The sequence below is a fragment of the Hylobates moloch genome, unplaced genomic scaffold, assembly GCF_009828535.3.
Source record: "Hylobates moloch isolate HMO894 unplaced genomic scaffold, HMol_V3 SCAFFOLD_3, whole genome shotgun sequence".
NCBI lineage: Eukaryota > Metazoa > Chordata > Mammalia > Primates > Hylobatidae > Hylobates > Hylobates moloch.
Window position 1 is genome coordinate 98,572,072 of NW_026652278.1, and position 24,691 is coordinate 98,596,762.

General features: G+C 42.7%; 1 protein-coding gene and 2 long non-coding RNA genes across 4 annotated transcripts in view; 2 read left to right on the forward strand and 1 right to left on the reverse strand.

The window, feature by feature from the left end:
• Window positions 1–5,356, forward strand: part of ANKRD26 (ankyrin repeat domain containing 26) — a 101,642-nt gene extending 96,286 nt beyond the window's left edge. Inside the window, exon 33 of the mRNA XM_058436605.1 lies at window positions 438–5,356. Within this exon, the coding sequence (XP_058292588.1) occupies window positions 438–571 (134 nt within the window). The 3' untranslated portion in view covers window positions 572–5,356. The remainder of the gene's footprint in view (window positions 1–437) is intronic.
• The window catches only part of LOC131383105 (uncharacterized), a 47,364-nt gene that overhangs the window by 4,119 nt on the left and 18,554 nt on the right, over window positions 1–24,691 (reverse strand). The window lies entirely within an intron of this gene.
• On the forward strand, window positions 7,864–14,287 carry LOC131383104 (uncharacterized). Its single transcript, XR_009212872.1, has 2 exons — window positions 7,864–11,084; window positions 13,720–14,287. It is a non-coding gene; the product is annotated as an uncharacterized LOC131383104 (long non-coding RNA).

The window sequence follows — 24,691 nt, forward strand, 5'->3', positions numbered from 1 at the left end:
CCTACGTTATTGACTCAGAACTGGGATAGGTGTCCCTTCTGTGTGTTCCAGTAGTGCCCTGTCTTCTACCTGTCATGGTATCTGTGACTCTGTATGGAAATTGTATGTTTGTCTGTTTTTTCAGATTATAGCACATGTTTGTTAGAGGTGGATCATATCGTCTTCATTTTGTAATTCTAGTGCTTACTTTGCTCATGGTTGTTGAATAAATGAATGAAGAGTGAGAAAGCCAGAAGCTCTGATATTTAACCACAAGGATAATTAATTCAATGTGCAATCACTGGCAAATTATACTTAATAGTAATCTTGTATAATAGTTGTGCATACATATTTTTCTTATTAATACTGACAAAATTCTCAACTCTTTTACTGACTTCCACTTTGTTAACTATGAAATCTTTTAGGTAAGGAGTATAATTCTTTCTTTTTCATTCTAGCTGCTGCTGAATTGGAATCTGGATCAATAGCTTCCCCTCTAGGATCTACTGATGAGTCAAATCTAAATCAAGATCTAGTTTGGAAAGCATCAAGAGAATATGTACAGGTTTTAAAGAAAAATTATATGATCTGAAAGATAAAATTTTATTACTGGGCTGTTTATGTGACGTTTTGTTTCTCATTAAATATTAATATATGACATGTAAAAATCTTTATTAAAGGAACATATTTTTGTATCATATGTGTCAGATCAAAATTTATATAGTTTTTTAAACAATGTTACTTGGCTTCTTTAACTTTTAAGTGGATTTTGCCAATGAAAACCAGGAATATTGAGTTTTACATACTCAAACTGCCCAAATATCAGGTTTAAACAGCCAAACCACTAAGTTGTCATTAATACTTTAGTGCAGTTAATTGGTGGCTTATTTGTATTTTGTAATTTTTATCACTATATGTAGTGGTAGAGTTGGACTTAGACATCATTTTGTTGTGCAGGAACTGTGGTCATTGTTCATGTTTGGATGTATTACAATTGTTACAGTGCCATCAGATTTACATAATTTTAATTTTAAGCACTGATTTATATAGCTGTTCTTAGGGAGAAATAAGATTTGCCTGATTCACCTTTTCTGTTTGTTTATTTATTTTTAATTAACCTTTTGGAAATAGCCTTCCGTTTAGAGAAAATTTCGAAGTTTTAGTACAAAGACTTTCCCCTCTGAACCATTCAGAGTAAATTGCTGACATTATGCCATCACCCCTGATTACTTTAGTGGGCATTCCTACAAGTCAGGACATTCTACATAACTACAGTGCACACCTTGCAATAAGAAAGTCAACATTAATACATTCTAGTTTGTTACTTCTCTGTAATGTCCTTTATAGCAAAAGGATCCCATTCTAATCCATGGCTTGTATTTAGTTGTTGTATCTGTTAGATTCTTTCAGTCTGACAGTTCCTCAGTCTTTCCTTGACCTTCATGACCTTGAATATTTTGAAGAGTAAAGTCTGGTAATACAAGAATGTCCCTCAATTGGGTTTCATGGTGATTAGATTTAGATTATATGATTTTTTGGCAGGAGTATCACAGAAGTGACCCAGTGATCTTCTCATTGCATCTTACCTGTGACCCTACAGTTTTGATTTGCCCTGTTACTGGCAATGTTAGCATTGATCACTAACAGTGGTATCTGCTGAATTTCTCCTCTGTAGTGTTATTTTTTTGCCTTGTGGTTAATTAGTATTTTATGGGGAGGTAATTTGAGACTATGTACATATCTCTGCTCCTCATTGAACCCTCAATTTATTCATTTACTTGTATCAATATGGATTCATGGTTTATTTTATTCAGTGGGTTATAATTCATTAATATTGTTATTAAAAATTTGTTTTTCTTTTAAGAAATGTTCTATTTTGACAACTTCAGACTTACAAAAAGATTATAAGAGGTAATACAAATAATTTTTGGATATTATTCCCCAAATGTTAACATTTTACTACATTTACTTTATCCTTTCTCCCCCTTCTCCTCCTGTCTTTCTAGATGAATGTGAATATAGGTACTTAATACAGATTTTTTTTCTGAACTGTTTGTAGGTTGCAGACACGATGCCTCTTTATTTCTAAATAATGTGTATTTCCTAAATAAAAGGAATTACCTTACATAACTATAGTATAATGGTCAAAATCAGGATATTAACATTGGTTCAATGTTAATATCTAATCTATAGACCTTATGCAGATTTTGCCAATTGTCTCCAAAATATCCTTGATAGCCGAGGAAAATTCAAGATGGGGGATTTTCACCAAGTGTGATGTGTTGGTCCAATTGTCCCGTTTCTATGGTTTCCTTTTATCTGGGATAATTCCTGAGTCTTTCTTTGATTGTCATGACATTTATGTTTTTGGAGAGTATAGGTCAGCTGTTTTGTAGGCTTTCTCTCCATTTTGGTTTGTACGGTGTTTCCTCATGATTGGCTTTAGGTTGTGCCATTCGGGCAGGGCTTTCACACAGGCTGAGTTCTCTGCAATGCAGCATCTGGAGGCATCTGCTGTCACTCGCTTCCATTACTGGCCAGTGTTGACTTCGATTATTTGATTTGTTCAAATAATCGAAGTCAACATCCTGCCATGTTTGTCCATGGTTAAGCTACTATATACTTTGTATTTTATAAATATCTTGTATAAAGATACTTTGAGGCTTTGTAAATATCTGGCTACTACTCAGAACTTCACCCACAAGATAAAGCATTTCATTGGTGATTTGTGCTTGAATCAATTATTATTATGATGGTTGCCAAATGATGACTTTCTTATTCCTTCATCCCTTCTATATTGACAAATAGAACAAAACCAGTGAACAAATAGGGGGAGAAGGGAAAGGTTACTAATTTGGTGTTCAGATGCCCCTGGATTTGGCCAGTAGTAGCCATTTCAAGCCGACTTTGTGTCCTTCTGACCTGTCCCCCTTATTCTTTGAGCACTTCAAGGGTCAACTGTATTTTTAACTTCCTTTTCTGACAGCAACCTGGCTCCCTTCATCCTGAATATATATTAAGTACTCACTTAATGCCATCGATAGGCTTTGGAATCTGACTTTAAGTGAAATGACATATAACAGAACCAATTTGGCCATAGGCTAAATGATACAAATAAAACATACGTTCCTATGATGTATCATTGGTCACAAAAACATCACTAAACTTCTAAGTAAAGACCCCAAAACACGAATACTAAACATTGAAATAAATGTGAGCTCTACATACATTTAGGAAAGATTAATTTAAAAAATTAAGATACTACCCAATTTTGGGTGTGTCAGTGAGTGATAGTGGTTGTAGTGGTGGTGCTGTGTTAAATCAAGGAATAAATGTTGCAAAGTGAAAAAATTGTCAGGAGCACGTGCTGCCATCATGCAGCTATTTGAACACCATTTTTGTGTTCAAAAATAGTCATAAATATGGCAGGCTCATGGAGCACTTTCATACCACATAATTGTGTACTGCAGCATTTGTGTTACGACCATAGACCCTACAACATTTTATTTTATAGTAATTTGCATTCATTCATTCCTTTCTTAACCTGCTTATCCCAGTTCAGGGTCACACATGGTCAGAGCCTCTCCTGCACTTAAGGGTACAGGATGGGAACCAGCCCAGGACAGGACATATCCCATTGCAGGGCCACTCACATACACCCGCCCTCACTCTGACTGGGACCATGTCATGACGTCAGCACATCAGATGACCTAACATGCCCAGCTTTGGGATATAGGAGGAAACCAGAATACCTGGAGGAAACCCACACAGACAAGGGGAGAACGTGCAAACTCCACCCAGATGGGGCCCCAGTTGGGAATTCTTTTTCTCCTCAGTGTGACAATGAAATGATGTTGTTCAAGAATCTGCTGTATTTACTGATTTGTTCAATCCCCTTGTGTGTAACCAATCTCTTCTGTCCCAGCCCCTAAGCAGCTGTGCTCCCCACTCCCCCTTGGACTCCAGCACCCTTCATCAGGTTGCCTTCACCGCTTTTCCTCCCAAGCTGATGTTGTCTTCACCCTATCCTTTCCCAGACACCCTGTGCCAGGCCACTCTCTTATGCAGATGCTTCTGCCTCAGATGCTGAAAACCCATGTGGGACTATCCTTTCCCCCGTATGGTTGCCTCCTGACTCTGTTCGTCTTTGATACCTCATTCTATCCCATCTACTTTTCAGGAGTGCCCTTACTTGACCTCCAACCCTGTAGAGGGTGACACTCCTGATACAGGAGATAGAAAGAAATTATTTAGGCAGATAGCAAGGGTAAAAGAGTCCTCGGTAAAATTTCCCTTTTAACAAAAAGCAGGCCCCAAATCATTTCTTTTCTAACAAGGAGCAGCCTGAAAAATCGAGCTGCTGACATAGATAAGCAAGCTGAAAGCTTGCATGGGTGAATGCTGGCAATTGTGCCAATAGAAAAGGGCTACCTGAGGGCTAGGGATGTTCAACATGGAGGCTTCATCTTCCCTTTTCTTTGTACAGTAAAGGAACAGGCAACATGGCACTGGCCAGGCAGAGAACCCATCTTCATAATAAAAGATTAGGGTGGAGGCGGCCAGATTTTCATGCACTATGCAAATGGTACACCTAGCCCTAACCAGTTTTTTGCACCTTATGCAAATAGCATACCTGGTCTGACCAATCTTTGGTGCCCTATGCAAATCAGGCACCACCACCTCAAGTTCATCTATAAAACCCTGTGCATTTCACCACGGACTGGAAGACCCGCCCAGGACCCTCTGCAGGGGAGAGCTTTTCTCTTTCTCTCACCTATTAAACCTCTGCTCTTAACCTCACCCCTTGTGTGTCCACATCCTTGATTTCCTTGGCATGAGACAATGAACCTCAGATATTACTCCGTCAGTGATGCCGCTTCACTCCCACACTTAGGCCCTTCTCATTTTATCCAGACTCCAGCCCCTAACTCTGGGCCACCACAACTCTGATTTTGTTTCCAGGCTTAGTCCCCATACTTTTGAACTGAAATGTTCAGGAAGAGAAAGGAGAATAGGACTCCATATACCATTTATAATCAACATGCCGAGCTCTACAAAGCAAGCATTTTTTATTGGAATTGCATTGAATCTATAATTTGGGGAGAAAAGACATTTAGAATATTGAGTTATTCTGTCTTTTGTTGTTTGTTTTTGAGACGGAGTCTCGCTCTGTTGCCCAGGCTGTAGTGCAGTGGCGTGATCTTGGCTCACTGCGAGCTCCGCCTCCTGGGCTCACACCATCCTCCTGCCTCAGCCTCCTCAGTATCTGGGACTACAGGTGCTGCCACCATGCCCAGCTAATTTTGATTTTGTATTTTTAGTAGAGACGAGGTTTCACCACGTTAGCCAGGATAGTCTCAATCTCCTGACCTCGTGATCCACCAGCCTCAGCCTCCCAAAGTGCTGGGATTACAGGTGTGAGCCACCGTGCCTGGCCTATTCTGTCTTGTTAACTTATAGAGATCTTGCATATATACATTTTATATATATCAAATATCCCAGTTATTTGATACTTTTGATTCTATTATGTTACCTTTCTTACATTTTATTTCCTGTTTCTTATAGAGGTAAAATCTGTATTTTATGTATTAAACTTGGATTCAGCTATCTTGCTAAATTCATATTTTTTATTTGAGTATTTTATCTGTAGAGTCTTGGATTTCCCATATACACACAAAAAATATCTGTAATAGTGACAGTATTGTATCCTTTCCAATTCCTGGAGTTTTTGTTTTTCTTTCCTACTTCAAGAATGATGTTGAATAAAAGGGGAAACAGTAGGCATCCACATTTTGTTGAAATTACAAAGGGGAAACCACATTTTTCAATAAGTATGTAGATGGCAGGGTTTTGTTTTTATGATGAATATTCTTCATTATTGTATAGGTTTCCTATTGCTGCATAAAAGGCCATCACAAACTTAGCATCTTAAAATCACCCATACTTATCTCATGGTTTCCGTGGGTCAGGAGTTCAGGCATGGTCTATCTGGGTCCTCTGCCCAGGGTCCCACAAGGCAGTTGTAAGATCTGAGGTTTATTTTGCTGTAAAAAACTTTTTCCTGTGAGTCTCAGCTGGTTTCCATCAAGGAAGCTGAGCTTGTCTGCTTCTGTGTAGGCGGAGGGTGGTCTTCAATCTGGGCCCCACTGGTAGGTAAGGAGCTGAGTTGGGAGTTTGTCTTGTAAATTCTCTATAATGACTAAAAGTTTTAGCAACCACCTGGTCTTAATTTCTACTTACAATTCGAGTTCTCAGAAATTGTATAATTTGTGTGATCATTGTTTTGCTTAGCTGTTTTTGCTTGTTTGTTTCTGTCTTCTTGGGATTTTGTTGGGTTTTTGTTTTTGGTTTTTTTTTGGTATGTTTTGGTCTCAAACCTATCAGATTTGATGAATTCTAAACCCCTCTAGCCTATGAGTGTGGAATTTTCACTCCAAAGGAAAAAAGAGCACCATGCTTTTCTCAGCCTTTCAGGGCATTCTCATGTGACTGAGAATCATGTGAGGGTGTCTGGGAGGAATACCTCCTAAGAGCAGCAGTGGCTCTGATGAGGTTTCTCCCTCAGGAGAACATAATTAGGGCCTATTTTCACCTGGCAGGTGCATATAAGGAGCTGACCCCTCCCACATCTTAAGCCCCTGACACATTGTGCCAGGTAGTTGTGACACAGGTGGACCGAACCAGTTCAGAGAGTAATAATTGCCCTGGAAAGCTAGGTCCGCAAGCAGCACACTTTGGGTCTGACACACTCATTGACTTAATAATATCTGAAGGAGAACTCTAAACTATAGGAAATGAGGCCTCTACATTAGCTAAAATCTCAGCAGCTGCGCAACAGAAAGTTACAACCTTAGAAACTCTGGCTGGGTATTTGCAAAATGCTTATGGCAAATTGTCATGCAAATATTTAGTCAAATGGACAACTGTAACTGAAGCAGACTCTAAGTTACAATGGCCTAGATGAGGTTCTTCTGAGATGCCCATATTAGTGCACCTGTGAACTAGAATAGAAAAGGCATGCACAAAAACTAAACAGCCAGAATGGGAGAGCTGCTTTCAGTGATATCTGGAGAGGAGCAAAATGGGGGAAGATTGCCTCACCTCCTTACAGGAGGCCAAGAAACAACTTGGAGATGCTAACTGAGAACCCTCTAGTGCTTTATCTCAAAGAAATCTTCAGAATCACTTACTTCCCTCTTGGTGCCTCCCCCACCTCCACGTATACTGCTACTTTATCCCGACCTCTTTGAACTTCCTGGACCAGATCTGTTCCCTCCGGCATGCTCCATTCTACCATCTTCCCCTCCTCGACTGCTGCTCACTCAACAGAAGGCAGCTGGGGGTCTAACTTCCAAGACTCTACCTCCTGCTGATTCTCTGACAGCCCCAGTGGCACCCTGTCATCTAGAAGATGGGAAAAGGGGGACCCTATAGGGACATCTCTCATGATTGCCCTCGTTTGAAAACAACCAATAATAGAGGAACCCCAGCGTTTGTCTATCAATTCTGGTCAAAGGCTGAGCTGCAAAGCACAGTTATAGAATTTCCTGACCTCCATAAAGATCCAACTGGGTTTGCCCATGAATTTGAGCTCATTATCAGAACCTACGACCCAGGTCATTCAGACCTTTACCAGCTGGTACACATGCTTGTTTCAGAGGCTAAAGCTAAGGGATGGCTAGAAAAATCACAGAGGTCAGACACGTTAGCAGACTTAATCTTCAAAGGCCCAATAGAATGACAACAATCAGCCCCCAAAAGTCCAGAAGACAGGCTCAAAGATGCCTGGGAGTGAGCACCTGCTCTGCTAAATGTCATTCCCTCAGTGTTCCAAAGGGTTGTGGATTGAATAAAATCTAGCAGTGCCACCAGAACCCAAAAGAATCAGATTAGATCATTTTATGTGTTTTAATAAAACTTTGCAACAGTATTGCAAGATGTCAGCTGATTGCTTTGAAAACACTAAAAATGATACATTATTAAATGCAAACTTTTAAAACAGACCAGATGACGATTTAGCCACCCTGGTAAATTGGGTCATGGCCAGGACTAATAAACTAGTTACCTTAGCTGACCAGTTATCCTGCACTATGATAAAAAAGAAAAAACAAGACTGCCCAAGTTATGTATCTACAGTTAAAGCAATTTGTTGGGGTGATCAGACCCAACACCAGGCCGTGGGGGCTATGAAGTCTGGCGGAGTCAAAGGAATGAGAAAAGACGAGAGAAAGTGGGACCAGGGGGCCGACGCTAGTATGGATGCTGCAAAGGCCCCAAGCTCTGAGAGCCCACACTGTTTATTGGTGATCAAACAAAGAAACACGTGGTGAGGATGTGGGGGTTGAAAGGAAGCAGTGCATCAAGCAAACAAGCCACAGCTGTGGCAGTTTAGCATTTTCTCCAAAACATATGGCTACTTGAGACAATGGGACTGCTAGAAGCAAGGAGCCAGCAAGTCCAGACGCATTCCAAAGGCCACGAGGGATTTTAGACCCTGGCCCCCAGACATGTTCCAAGCTCTGCCTCAGCTTCTCTCCCAACACCCAGCTTTTCTCCCAACACAATTAACTTCTCAAACTTCTCAGTCTCAGAAAAATGTTAAACCTCAGAGGACTCTTCCCTCAGCCTGTTACTACTGTAAAAGACTGGGACACTTGAAACGGGACTGCTTTAGGCTGAAATGGAAGCCACAGCAGGAGGATACAACTTGGGAAGACCAGGGGTGCTCTGAGGAAGTTAAAGTGTTTCACCTCTCCTAGTATTCTACCTTGACAAACAAATTGGGAGAGATTAATATAATCATTAACCATCCTTACTTGACACAGGAGCAGCCATATCTGTTATAAATCCCACCTTGTTTAGAAACCCCATTTCTCAGAGTAATGAAAGCATTAGCATTGTGGGTGTATCTAGAAAAACTATCTCAGGTTTTAAATCAAAACGTATACCTTACTGTTTTGTCAGGTTTGGTGCCCTACCAAACAAGGGCCCTAAATGTGACCCACTCAGTCTGTCCCACATGTTCCTAATATGCCCTGAGATCCCTTTCAATCTTTTGGGCCATGATCTCAGCATCCATAATGACCGTATTTTTTTTTATCAAAAGGTGAATTTTTTTTTGGAATATGAGCCAGGAGACAAAACAAAAACAACGCAAAACAACAAATACAGAGAAACATTCTGACAATGTACCATAATATAGTACTAGTAATGTTAAAACATCATCTTGTGTCTGGGAAATAAACTAAAGACAGAAAAGGAAACATTAGCGGAGAAGAGAGAAAAGTGAAATAAAAGGCAGGAAACTGTAAAACTCCTTTTAGCCTCCCCAGATTTCCCATAACCCCAGAAGTGGAGCATTTGGTTATGGCCATCCTCTCCCACTTATGGTCCCAGTCAAATACAGACACAGGAAAAATATTCCTAAAGCTACTGCTCCCCAACATTGTATAGTATCCTTTTTGACAGTAAGACATAGATGGAATGTCCCTATCGTACAAGATTATCTCATTATTCCCTGTACCAACCCCTACAACACCCCCGTATTCCCTGTAGGAAAACCAAATGGTAGAGAATGAAGACTTTTTTTCTTGAGATGGAGTCTTGCTCTGTTGCCAGGCTGGAGTGCAGTGGCGCAATCTCGGCTCACTGCAACCTCTGACTCCCTGGTTCAAGTGATTCTCCTGCCTCAGCCTCCCAAGTAGCTGCGATTACAGGCATGAGCCACCACGCCCAGCTAATTTTTGTATTTTTAGTAGAGATGGGTTTTCACTGTGTTGGCCAGGATGGTCTTGATCTCCTGACCTTGTGATCCACCTGCCTTGGCCTCCCAAAGTGCTGGGATTACAGGCATGAGCCACTGCGTCCGGCCTTTTTTTTTTCTCACTATATTTCCCAGGCTGGTTTCAAACTCCTGGTCTCAAGATATTCTCTCTTCTTAATCTCCCAAAGTGCTGGGATTAGTCATGAGCCACCATGCCTGGGCTGAGGGTGGAGATTTGTACAGAATTTGAGAGCAGTAAACAGTATCATAATATTTAGACACTCACATACCCTTCTATCAGCTGTACCCACTCCCAGTCAGTATTTCTCAGTTGTGCATCTGCAGTGCCTTCTCTAGAATTCCTGTAGATCCACACAGCCAATAGTTGTTTGCCTTCACCTGGAGAGAATGGCAATCTACACGATATACGTGGACTGTAATGCCTCAAGGGTGCCAGAAAGTCCCACTTATTTTTCCCAAATATTAAAGGCTGATTTAGAGGACCCAATTTTTCCCCAGGGTTCAATGCTCATCCAATACGTGGATGACATTCTCCTTGGGCTAGACGTACTCTCTTCCCTTCAGGAAGATATTTCATATTTACTCACACAATTAGCCAATAAGGGACAAGTTGTCTCAAGATGAACGTCAGCTATGTTCACCCCAAGTCAAATATTGGGAGCATATTATCTGAGTCCAAGGACTGAGCATTAACCCTGGTAGGGTGAGCGTAGTTTAACTTTCCCCATGACCATCACTAAAAATCAACGTTTAAAGCGTTTTCAGGGCTGGGTGGCTATTGTAGGAACTGGATACCATATTTCTCCCTTGTGCCCCAACTTCTGTGCATACCTATGAAGTGAATGGTCTGATCTCTTTTCTCTGCCTTTCTTTTTTTAGCATATGAAGGTGGAGGCATTGCATCTGGGGTAATGACCCAGTAACATGATGACCATCAGAGAACTATAGGCTATTATGGCAACAGTTAGACCCTGTAGCTCAAGGGCTGCCTCACTGTATGAGAGCAACATCAGCCACTTCCCTTCTATACAAGTCTGTTGAAGAAATAATCATGGGTTCCCTTCCTACTGTTTGTGTACTGCATTCTCTTGAGACCCTTCTAAACTGTCATCATACTCAACACCTGTCAATAGGTTAACCTCCGTGAAGTTTTGCTTTTATCTCCAAATATTATATCCCAGTGTAATTACTTTAATCCTGCCACTCTATTCCAGGGACCTTCCGATGAAACCCTTCATGACTATGTTCTGATGACTGACCAACGTCTCACTTCCAGGACAGACCTGCAATAGATGCCACTGGATAATGCTGAGATAGACTGGTATGCAGATGGGTCTGATTTAAGAGGGGAACATGGAAATGTTAGAGCAGAATATGCTGTGATTTCCTTATTAGAGGTAATTGAAGCCAGTCCTCTTCCCCAAGGCAGATCAGCTCAAGTAGCCAAGTTGATTTCCCTGACCCGAGCTTTTCAACTGGCGAGATCTATGTTCACAAGGTGGTGAACATAGGCCCTGACAGCTGCTCTGCATTTGGGTTTGCTCATGACTTTGGGATGCTACAGAAGGAGAGAAGATATTTAACCTTCTCAGGGCAACCCATAAAAAATGACTAACAAGTATCAGAGCTGTTAGAAATCATTCTAAAACCAGAACTTCTGGCAATTATAAAAATCCCAGGTCACTCTAAATTGGACACCACTGAAAGGGTAACGAATTTGCTGATGCTACAGCTAAAAGAGCAGTATTTGAGCCACCAGCCCCCATCTGAGGAATGGCCATAAAACCTGAAACACTTAAAAACATGTTGAAGAAAACCCAGAGCATAGCCCAAACAAGAGGGAAATCTACTTGGAAACAGAAAGGGGGATACCTGTCTCTGCAAACTGAAATATGATGTGAACCTAATAATAAACCCATTATTCCAATGGGATGTCAGATGGCCCTTATGGAATATGTTCATCATCAGACCCATTGGAATCCAGAGAAAATGATATCCTGGTGTAAACAATATTATTGGAAACTGTCATTCCTGGTGGCACAAAAGGTTTACTCCTGATCTGTTTTTTGTTGCCAAAATAAGCCAGGGAAGCCCTTCCATGGGGCCAAGTGTCATTTTCCCTTTCTAGCTGGACCTTTTGAGGTTTGGCAGCTTGATTTTAGCCATAACATTTTATCCACAAATTTAGAGGATCTTCACACAGGACTGGAAGCAGATGACAGCTGCTGTGGAGAGCTTTAACCCAAGACACCAGCCCAGACCTGTATACAAAAGAATGCCTATATTTATTGTATGATAGCCATTACAATGATTGTCCTAGAGATACTGGCAATTGCTGTGTTATGCAAAACCAGGCACCAGCCTTGTCTGATTTAATATCCTTTTAGTAGTTAAAATGAATTTCACAACCTTGTTTCTATTTATCCTCTGTCCCTATGCCTTGCCACTGCCACCCACTGTGGCCCATGAAACAAACCTGTTTCTACAATGGGCTCAGGATTATGCGGACAGATTATAAAAAGATGCCTCCTGGATATGCAAACTCATGCCTCTTTCCAATGGCTCCAGCCTTCCATGTTGGGTATCCCCTTTCTATGGTCAGGACTGGATAGAATACCAAAAATGTATTACATCACAGAAATGGTCTGGTATCCTCAGTGCTGGTGTAAGAAAACACAATATATATAATTAGCCCATTGAAAATACACTTAAGAGCAAGGCACATGGGAAAAGGTTTTCAGAGGAAAGGTCCAGCTCAGCAACCCTCACCTTAGTCCCCTCTCTGCAACTAACAGAGAAGTTGGTAACCACACCCCAAGTAACTGCTCAATTTCAAGATGAGACACTGCAAAATTTGTGATTAGTTTAACTGAATCACCCCTTTATTAGGCCAACTCAGCCAGAATGCTCCTTTATGCTGCAAAGAAAGAAACTACACAAAAGGCCAATGGTGAAACAGTCCAGGAGATATGGGGTGGATACCTGGAAAGCGTTGTGACCACATTATTATGTTACAAGGCACTGGCATGACACCTATTGGGTACAGTGACCAGATATTAATTGGCTAGCATTAAACGGGACATGTTGGCTATGTTGCTTTAACTTATGGCCTTGATTACCCCCAGGATGGTTAAGATGATGTTCCCTAGATTAAGCTTGGGCACAAGGATGAGTAATTCAGACCCTGCCAAACCAGCAACGCTTTTTCACTTACGGTCTTGCTGGACACGTTCTGTATTCCAATGGTATGATCGCTTAGCTTTTGTCTTTGTACCACACATAGCTATTGAACATGTTATATGGCATACAGAGGCCTTAACAAATTATACCCAAAAGGCCCTAAATGATAGACACATGAGTATCTCTTTGCTAAACAATGAAGTCTTACTAATGAGGAAAGCTGTGCTGCAAAACCACATGACCTTAGATATACTCACAGCAGCCCAAGGTGGAACTCGTGCCATCATAAAAACTCAATGTTGTATTTATATTCCAGATACATCAAATAACATAACTTAACTTATGGCCGATATGAAAACCCAGATAACCAACCTGTCAGACCTAAAACCCTTGGTAATTGACTGGTTGAGTGGTTGGTTTGGATCCTGGGAACTTGTGGCAGAAGATATTGCTCATAATAGGAATAATAATAATAATTAGTGTTCTGCCATGCTTTTGCTTACAATGTTGTAATAGTATATTCTTGCAAGTAAATCAACATGCAACCAAAAAGGCTAGAGTAATAGTTGTCCAAAGAACTGCTCTAATTGAGGAGGCAGTAGCATAGCCTGAACCAGCTTCCAGGTTTGCTTTCCATTTTGCTATAAATCTGGGAAAGTCTCTCTCTCTCTGTCTCTCTCTCTCTCTCGCTCTGTGTGTGTGTGTGTGTGTGTGTGTGTGTATTTTATCTTTCTATTTTACTTATCATATTTTATCTCCATGAAACATGACCTTAGGAATAAGCCTTCCAAGTAATGTGGGACCTGAACATCCTGGCAACAAGGGACAAGCTCAAAAAAGAAAAAAGAAAAAACCTGAAACCAGAGACTCATTTCCCTCTAAAATTCTTCCTCCATAAGATTTTAAAGAAAAAATGGGAGGAAAATGTAAGAGGAAAAGAAATCTTGGGACCTCAAACTCATAAAGCCAAAAGAAGAATAAAGCGAAGAATTGGGTCAGGCAATCCTGCCTCCCATTTGCTTCCTAAATAAGATGGCTGCAAAGGTAAAAAAGTTACATTTGCTTCCTAAATAAGATGGCTGCAAAGATAAAAAAAGTTACATACCTCCCTCACAATTTGCCCACAAGGAGATTCTTTTGTGGGCCCCAAGATCTTTACCCTAAAACAGTTGGAATTTCACTCTGGCAATGTAAATTGATAGCTTATCTTCGCAGGTTCAGGACAAAGGACAGAACTCAAAGTCATCCCTCTGCTGACCTGAGATAAATGCGTATCTGAGTGCTTCCTCCGCCCTATTGTCTATGTCATTTTATGTTAAAATGCATAAAGTACTGATGCCTTCAGCAAGCCAGATGAAGTCATGAGTGTCTATTTCCTCTACCTCCCTCACACGTGAAAATTGTGTATTCAGTGAAAGGCTGATCAAAGGCTCAAAAGGATGCAACCATTTTGTCTTTTTATCTACTGAGACACGTTTTAAAAATATTTCTTGGCTCACACCCATAATCCCAGCACTTTGGCAGGGCGAGGCAGGTGGATCACCTGAGGTCGGGAGTTCGAGACCAGCCTGACCAAAAAGGAGAACCTCATCTTTACTAAAAATACAAAATTAGCTGGGCATGGTGGCGCATGCCTATAATCTCAGTTACTCGGGAGGCTAAGGCAGGAGAATCACTTGAACCTGGGAGGCAGAGGTTGCAGTTGTAGTGAGCCGAGATCGTGCCATTGCACTCCAGCCTGGGCAACAAAAGTGAAACTCCGTCTCAAAAAAAAAAAAAAAAAATCCCTTCCTTCAATATCCACCCTTTCCAATACTGAAGCCCTCAAAATCATCTTTGGAGAAAAGCATAGACCTGTCTCCTGGGCATGCATCCTTAATTTTGGCAAATAAACTGTGTCCGGAATTGGTGGGTTCTTGGTCTCACTGACTTCAAGAATGAAGCCACGGACCCTCGCAGTGAGTGTTACAGCTCTTAAGGTGGGGCGTCTGGAGTTGTTCGTTCCTTCCGGTGTTCGGATGTGTTCGGAGTTTCTTCCTTCTGGTGGGTTCGTGGTCTCGCTGGCTCAGGAGTGAAGCTGCAGACCTTCGCGGTGAGTGTTACAGCTCTTAAGGCGGCGTGTCTGGAGTTGTTCGTTCCTCCCGGTGGGCTCGTGGTCTCGCTGGCTTCAGGAGTGAAGCTGCAGACCTTTGTGGTGAGTGTTACAGCTCATAAAAGCAGTGTGGACCCAAAGAGTGAGCAGTAACAAGATTTATTGCAAAGAGCGAAAGAACAAAGCTTCCACACTGTGGAAGGGGACCCAAGCAGGTTGCTGCTGCTGGCTCCGGCAGCCTGCTTTTATTCTCTTATCTGGCCCCACCCACATCCTGCTGATTGGTAGAGCCGAGTGGTCTGTTCTGACAGGGCACTGATTGGTACGTTTACCATCCCTGAGCTAGACATAAAAGTTCTCCACGTCCCCATCAGATCAGTTAGATACAGGATATCCACACAAAGGTTCTCCAAGGCCCCACCAGAGCAGCTAGATACAGAGTGTCGATTGGTGCACTCACAAACCTCGAGCTAGACACAGGGTGCTGATTGGTGTGTCTGCAAACCTTGAGCTAGATACAGAGTGCTGATTGGTGTATTTACAATCCTTGAGCTAGACATAAAGTTTCTCCAAGGCCCCACCAGAGCAGCTAGATATAGTGTCGATTGGTGCATTCACAGACCCTGAGCTAGACACAGGGTGCTGATTGGTGTATTTACAATCCCTGAGCTAGACATAAAGGTTCTCCACATCTCCACCAGACTCAGGAGCCCAACTGGCTTCACCCAGTGGATCCTGAACTGGGGCTGCAGGTGGAGCTGCCTGCCAGTCCCACGCCGTGCGCTCGCACTCCTCAGCCCTTGGGTGGTTGATGGGACTGGGCGCCATGGAGCAGGGGGTGGCGCTCGTCGGGGAGGCTCGGGCTGCACAGGAGCCCATGGAGGGGGTGGGAGGTTCAGGCATGGCGGGCTGCAGGTCCCGAGCCCTGCCCCGTGGGAAGGCAGCTAAGGCCTGGTGAGAAATCCAGCGCAGTGCCAGTGGGCTGGCACTACTGGGGGACCCAGTACACCCTCTGCAGCCGCTGGCCTGGGTGCCAAGCCCCTCATTGCCAAGCGGCCCTGCCGGCCGCTCCGAGTGCGGGGCCACCAAGCCCACGCCCACCCAGAACTCCAGCTGGCCCGCAAGCGCCGCACGCAGCCCCAGTTCCTGCTCGCGCCTCTCCCTCCACACCTCCCTGCAAGCTGAGGGAGGCGGCTCCTGTCTTGGTCAGCCTAGAAAGGGGCTCCCCCAGTGCAGCGGTGGGCTGAAGGGCTCCTCAAGTGCCTCCAAAGTGGGAGCCCAGGCAGAGGAGGCGCTGAGAGCGAGTGAGGGCTGTGAGGACTGCCAGCACACTGTCACCTCTCAAAACCTCCTACAATGACCGAGAGTTGCTGTGGTCATTTTCTTTTATTTACATCTAGCAACCACGAAGGGATTCCTGAATGAAGGTGGCCCAGGCCTGCAGCAGCTCTCCTATTGGTGCTTGGTACTGGCTTGGGCTGTGTTTATCACCATAACCGATGGGATGATTTGCTGAAGTCTGGGACCTCCTTCCTCCAGGGATGCCTGACCTCCCCAATTTTGTTGTTTAGTTGTGGGGGAGGGTCTGAGGTTTATTTTGCTATAAAAAAACTCCTTTTCCTGGGAGTTTCAGCTGGCTTCCATCAAGGAAGTCGAGCTTGTCTGCTTCTGCGCGGGCAGAGAGTGGTCTTTAGCCTGGTCCCCATTATTAGGTAAGGAGCTGAGTTGGGATTTTGTCATGCTAATTCTCTTTAATGACTAAACGTTAGCTTATTCTTCATTTTTCCTTACAATTAACATGCTCGGAAAGCATAATTTGTGTGATCAGTGTTTATTTTGCTGATCTGTTTTTGCTTGTTTTGTTAAGGTTTTTAATTTGGTATGTTTTTATCTTTCTTCTATCATATTTGACCCAGTCTAAATCCCTCTAGCCTATGAGTGTAAAATTTCCACTCTGGAGACAAGAAGAGCATCTTGCTCCTCTCAGTCTTTCTGGACATTCTCATGTGTCTGAGACCATGTGAGGGTGTCTGGGAGGAATGCTCCGTAGACATGGCTTGGATTAGGTTTCCCCCTTATAAGAACATAACTGAGGGTCTATTCTCAGCTTGTAGGTGCATATAAGGAACTGACCTCTCCTGCACCTTAAGCCATTGACACACTGTGCCAGGTAGCAGTGATATGGGTGGACCAAACTGGTTCAAGAACTAATGGCCCTGAAAATCTAGGTCAACAAGCAGCACACTTTGGGTGGGATACACTCCCCAGCTTGGTTAAATTTAGTTTTCCTTTTTTTCTACACTTGGTTAAATCTTAAAGAGAACTCTAAGTTATGAGGAATGAGGCCTTCTAAGTTCGCCAAAGCCCCCACACAGCTGTGGAACATAAGTTTCATCCTTAGAAACTCTGGCTGGGTATTTGCAAAATACTTACAGTGAATTGCCATGCAAATATTTAGTCAAATGGGCAACTATAACCAAAGCAGACTCTAAGTTACAATGGCCTAGAAGGGAATCTTCTGAGAGGCCCAAATTAGTGCACCTGGGAACTAGGATGGAAAACGCACGCACAAAATCTCAACAGCCAGAATGGGAGAGCTACTTTCAATGGTACCTAGAGAGCAGCAAAATGGAGGAAGACTACTTCACTTCCTTACAGGAGACCAACAAACAACTTAGATATGCTAACTGAGAACTCTCTAGCACTTGATCGCTCTTAAAGAAATCTTCAGAATTGCTTACTTCCCCCTTGGTGCTTCCTTCACCTCCACTTACACCTCCACTTACACCTCCACTTTACCCCGTCTCCTCTGAACTTCCTGGACAAGATCTGTTCCTTCCTTCTCTTGCATGCTCCAGTCTACCATCTTCCCCTCCTCCTCCTCTGCTGCTACTCAACAGAAGGCAGCAGGGGGTCTAACCTCCAAGACCCTACCTCCTGATGATTCCATGGCAGCCCCCGTGGCAGCCTCTCATCAGGAAGATGGGAAAAGGGGGACCCTGCAAGGACACCCCTCGTGATTGCCCATTTAGGGAACAATCAGTAACAGCAAGGGGAACCCCAGCAATTGTCTATCAACCCTGGTCAAAGGCTGAGTTATGAAGCATAAGGAATTTCCTGTTCCCAGGGCTCTAAATGTCACCCACTTGGTAGGTCTCACATGTTCCTAATATGTCCTGGGACCCCTGTCAATCTTTTGGGCTGCAATCTTCTCAACATCCTTAATGCCCATAAGCCTTTTTCATCAAAGGTGAATGTTTTTGGAATTGGAGCCAGGAGACCAAAAATAACAAATTTTAAAAAGTCTTGACAATGTGCCATGATTTAGTAATGTTAAAACATCATCTTGTGACTAGGAAAATGAATTAGAGACAGCCAAGAAAATGTTAGAGGAGAAAAGAGAAAAATGGAATAAAAGGCAGGGAACTGTATGATTCCCTTTAGTCGCCCCAAAATTCATGTTAACCCCCAAAGGGGAACATTTGCTTAAGGCCGTCCTCACCCACTTATGGTCCAAGTCAAAGACAGACTTAGAAAAAATATTCTCAGCCACTCCAATAGATGTTGAGATAAACAGAAAAAAAAAAAATCTCTTGCCCAATATTAATATCGTTTCATAAAGGAAGCCATAGATGGAATTGTCCCTATCATACAAGATTATCTCAAAAGGGGCTGTATCCTCATTATTTCCTGTACCATCCCCTGCAACACTCCCCTTCCCCACCACCATATTCTTTGTAGAAAAAACAAACAGGAGAAGATAAAAACAAACAGGAGAAGATACATTTTTTTTTTTTCTGAGACGAGGTCTCACTATATTGCCTAGGCTGGTCTTGAACTCCTGAGCTCAAGTGATCTTCCTACCTTGGCCTTCCCAAATGCTGGGACTATAGGTGTGAGCCATCATGCCCAGCTTGAGGATGGAGATTTATATGGAATTTGAGAGCAGTAAACAATATCATAATATTTAGACACCTATATACCCCTCTATCAGCTACACCCACTCCCAGCCAGTATTTCTCAGTTGTGCATCTGCAGTGCCTTCTTTAGTATTCCTGTAGATCCACACAGCCAATATTTATTTGCCTTCACCTGAAGAGAATGGCAATCTACATGATATATGTGGACTATAATGCCTCAAGTGTGCGTGGAAAGTCCCACTTATTTTTCTCAAATATTAAAGTTGATTTAGAGGACTCGATTTTATCCACTTATCCAATAAGTGGATGGCATTCTCTTTGGGTCAGACACACTCTCTTCCTCTCAGGAAGATATTTCATATTTACTCAAACTATTAGCCAGTAAAAGACAAAGGGTCCCAAGATAAACTTCAGCTGTGCTCACCCCACGTTAAGAATTTGGGGGCGTATTATCTCCATCAAAGGACTGAGTATTAACCCTAGTAGAGTGAGAGAAATTTTAGGTTTCCCAATGTCCATCACTAAGAAACAACATAGAGGGTTTTTGGAGCTGGCCGGCTATTATAGGAACTGCACACCAGATTTCTCCCTAGTGGCTCAACCTCTGTATGCATACCTAAAAAATGAACAGTCTGATCCCATCATGTTTACTCCAAAGAGACAATCAGCTATTCAATAAATAAAGGAAAGTTTCAAAATGCCCCAGGCTTAGGGCATTCTAACTACAAATTGCCTTTCTCCCTATTCATACACAAAAGTGGAGAAATGGCACCTGGGCTACTGACCAGAAACCTAGTGATCACCAGAGAACTATAGGGTATTATAGCCAAGAGCTAGACCTTGTGGCGTTACCTCACTGTGTGAGAGCTGTATCAGGCGCTTCCATTCTGTAGAAGTCTGTTGAAGATATTATTACGTGTTCCTCCCTTACCATTTATGTACCACATTCTCTTGAGACCCTTCTAAACTCTCATCATACTTAATATGTGTCTGTCAATAGATTAATTTTCTATGAAGATTTGCTTTTATCATCTCCAAATATTACCTCATCCCACTATAATAGTCTAAATCCTGCTACTCTGTTCCTGGGCCCTTCTGACAAAACCCCTCATGACTGTGTTCTGTTGACTGACTAACTTCTCACACCCAGCCAGGCCTACAGGAGATGCCACTGGATAATGCTGAGATAGACTGGTATACAGATGGGTCTAATTTAAGAGGAGAGGGTGGAAATGTTAGAACAGGCTATGCCATGGTTTCCTTATTAGAGGTAATTGAAGCTGGTCCTCTTCCCCAACTCAGATCACCTCAAGTGGCCGAATTGATTTCCCTGACCCAAGCTTTTCAATTGGCAAAAGACAAGGCTGTGAAAGTATTGCACTGACAGCTGCTCTGCACTTGGTGTTGCTCATGACTTTGGGATGCTACAGAAGGAGAGAGGATAATTAACCTCCTTGGGGCGACCCATAAAAAATGGACAAGAAGTATCAGAGCTGTTAGAAGTCATTCAAAAACAGAAACTTTTGGCAATTATAAAAATTCCAGGTCACTCTAAGTTGGACACCACTGAAAGCAGGGTAACCAATCTGCTGATCTACAGCTAAAAGAGCAGAATTTAAGCTACCATCTCCAATCTGGGGAATGGCCATAAAACCTGAAACACTTAAAAACATGTTGAAGAGCCCGGCGCGGTGGCTCACGCCTGTAATCCCAGCACTTTGGGAGGCCGAGGTGGGCGGATCATGAGGTCAGGAGATTGAGACCATCCTGGCTAACATGGTGAAACTCCATCTCTACTAAAAATACAAAAAATTAGCCGGGCAAGGTGGCGGGCACCTGTAGTCCCAGCTACGCCGGAGGCTGAGACAGGAGAATGGCGTGAACCCTGGGGGGCAGAGCCTGCAGTGAGCCGAGATCGCGCCACTGCACTCCAGCCTGGGTGAAAGAGCGAGACTCCGTCTCAAAAAAAAAAACCAAAAAAACAAACAAAAAAAAACATGTTGAAGAAAACCCAGAGCATAGCCCAAACGAGAGGGAAATCTACTTGGAAACAGAAAGGGGGATACCTGTCTCTGCAAACTGAAATATGATGTGAACCTAATGATAAACCCATTATTCCAATGGGATGTCAGACGCCCCTTGTGGAATACTTTCATAATCTGACCCATTGGAATCCAGAGAAAATGGTATCCTGGCATAAACAATATTACTGGAAACTATCATTCATGGTGCCGCAAAAGATTTACTCTCCGTGTGTTCTCTGTCCCAAAAATAACCCAGGAAAGCCCCTCCTGGGGGCCCAGGACCATTTTCCCCTTCTGGCTGGACCTTCTGAGGTATGGCAGCTTGATTGTATTCAGCTGCCATTATCTCCAGTTTAAAAGTGTGTTTTAGTAACGATCTACGCGTCTTTCCACTGGATTGAAGCTTTTCCCTGCAGGCAAGAAACAGCGATGGCAGTTGGAAAAAATCCTATGTGAAAAAATGATTCCACTCTGTGAAGTCCCCTCTGAACTTCACAGTGATAGGGGAACTCATTTTACTGGCCAGGTTTTTCAAATTATTTGTAAAATTTTCCTCGTGCTTCAACATTTCAATTGTGCCTACCACCCTCAGTCTTCAGGGCTGGTGGAAAGGACCAATGGTATAATTAAAACACAATTGGCTAAGTTCATAGGGGCTTTTCACCTGTCCTGGCCTAGAACTCCTCCTGGCACTCGTTACACTCTGATCCACCATTTTGTGAAACATCTATACGCTTATACAATTATAATGGAAAGGCCCATGTGTAAGGAACCCAAATAACCAACCCAACCTTTCTCCAGGGAGATATGTTGCAATATATTGTAAGGGACTCATTCATAACCTTATGAAAAACCAAGTTTTGGTAAAGGATTCTTTTTGCAGTGCCCTTCCTGAAGATGAGCTTTCTGGTTATAATCTGTAGCCTACAGACTTTGTCTCTTACAAAAGAGAAAGTCTTTGGTAAAGGACTCCCTTAATCCCCGATGGAAGGGTCCATACCAGGTAGTATTGACTAATTCATGTGCTGCACAATTAGGGAGTATAGACATGGATTTACATCTCTCATCTTAAAAAGGCACATCCTCCTGAGCGAACAGTGATTCCAGCCAAGGATCTTTGCCTCCAATTCACTAAACCATATCAACTTTTGACTTGGGACTAGAAGCAGGTAACAGCTGTTGTTGACAGCTTTAACCCAAGACACTGGCCCATCCATGCCTGTGTACAAAAGAACACCTGTGTTTATTGTGTAATAGCCATTATGATGATTGTCCTAGGGATACTGGCAATTGCTGTCTTATGGAGAACCCAGCACCTGGTTTATCTGATTTAGTGTCTTTGCAGTAGTTAAAATGAATCTCACAACACTGCATCTATTTATGCTCTTTTCCTACGCCTTCTTGCCTTCTTGCCACTGCCGTCTGCTGTAGCCCATGAAATAAACCTGTTTCTATAGTGGCTCAGGATTGTACACACAGATTCCAAAAAGATGCCTGCTGAATATGCTAACTCATGCCTATTTCCAGTGACTCCAGCCTGTCATGATGGGTATCTCCCTTCCGAGGTCAGGACTGGCTATAACACCAAAAATGTATTACATCACAGAAATGGTCTGGTGTCCTTAGTGCTGGCATAAGAAAGGACAATACATATAATTAGCCCATTGAAAAGACTCTTAGGAAAAAGGCACACGGGAAAAGCTTTTCAGAGGAAAGGACCAGCTCACTAGCACTTACTACCTAAGTATCCCCCCTCCAATGAAAAGAGTGGGTGATAACCACACCCAAAGTATCTGCCCATTTTCAAAATGGGATAATGCAAATTTGGGATGGGTTGATCTGTCTTACTCTTTCATGTGGGCAACTCAGCCAAAAATGCTCCTTTATGTGGGGAACCAAGAAACCACATTAAGGACCAATGACCAAACAGTGCAGGAAATGTGGATACTTGGAGAACATTGTGACCGTATTATTACTACAAGACACTGACTAGCATGCCACGAACTGGGTACAGCAACATGGTATTTATTAGCTAGCTCCAAACAGGACATACTGGCTACATAGCACTAATTTATGGCCTCAGTTACCCCCAGGATGGTTAGGACAATGTTCCCTAGGTTATGCTTGGGCACAAGGATGAATAATTCAGACTTTGCCAAACCGGCAGACCTTTCTCATTTACAGTCTCATTGGACACATTCTGTGTTCCAATGGTATGATTACTCAGCTTCTATCTTTATACCACAAATAGATATTAAAGATGTTCTATGGCATATAGAGGCCTTAACAAATAATACCCGAAAGGCCCTAAATGATAGCTGCGTGGCTATCTCTTTGCTAAACAATGAGGACTCACGTATAAGGAAAACTATGCTGCAAAATTGTATGGCGTTAGATATGCTCACTGCAGCCCAAGGTGGAACTTTTGCCACAATCAAAACTGAATGTTGGATTTATGTCTTAGAGGAATCAAATGACATAACCTGACTTATGACTGATACACAAACCCAGATAACCAAGCTGTCAGATCCAAAGCCCTTACGAATCGACTAGTTGAGTGATTTGTTTGGATCCTGGGGAACTTGGTGGCAGAAGCTATTGCTCATAACAGGAATAATAATAATAATTTGTTTTCTGTCCTGTTTTTTACTTAGGTTGTTGTAATGGTATGTGCTTGCAACTAAGTCAATTTGCAGCTGAGAAGTCTAGAGTAATGGTTGCCCAAAGAAGTGCTCTAACTGAGGAGGCAGTAGCATAGCCTGAACTAACTTCTAGGTTTACTTTCCCTTTTATTGCTATAAATCTTGCCTAGCTCCACATACATATTGTTTTTCTTTTTTTCTTCTCTCCTTATCCCGTTTTTTTTTTTTTTAATGTCCATGAGACAAGACCTCCTAAGAATGAGCCTTTCTAGCACCATGGAACCTTAACTTCTAGGAATAAAACATCCTAGGCACAAGGGACCAGCTCATACAAGAAAAAACCTGAGACTAGAGACTCATTTCTTTTTAAAATGCTTTCTCCAAACAATTTTAAATATGAAAAGGAGGCTGGGGGAATGTGAAAGGAAAATAAATTTGGAACCCCAAACTCACCAAGCAAAAAGGAAAAGTCAAGCAGAGAACCGTGTCACACCAACCCACCTCCTAGTTGGTTCGTAAATAAGATGGCTGCAAAGATAAAAGGCCACTTACCTCCCTCACAATTTGCCCAGAAGAAAATTACCTGTGGGTCCCAAGATCTTTACCCTAAAATAGTTCTCTTGAATTCACTCTGGCAATGTAAATTGATCGCTTATACTCACAGGTGCAGAACAGGGGACAGAAATCGAAGTCATCCCTCTGCTCACCTGAGACAAACACATATCTGACTGCTTCCTCTGCTGTATTGTCTGTTGTCTTATGTCAAAATGCAGATTCACTGAGCCAGACAAAAACATGGGTGACTATTTCCTGAGAATTACGTGAGGATGTCTGGGAGGACTGATTCCTAAGAGAGCCAGTGGCTCTGATTAGGTTTTTTCTTCAGAGGGACATAATTAGGGTCTAATCTCACCCAACATGTTGGGGTCTAATCTCACCCAACATGTTGGCCCCTCCTGCGCCTTGAGCCCCTGCCACACTGATTCAGGTAGCCGCAACAAGAGTGGACCAAACTATTTCAGGGAGTAATTGCCCTGGAAAGATAGGTCCACAAGCAGCACACATTGGGT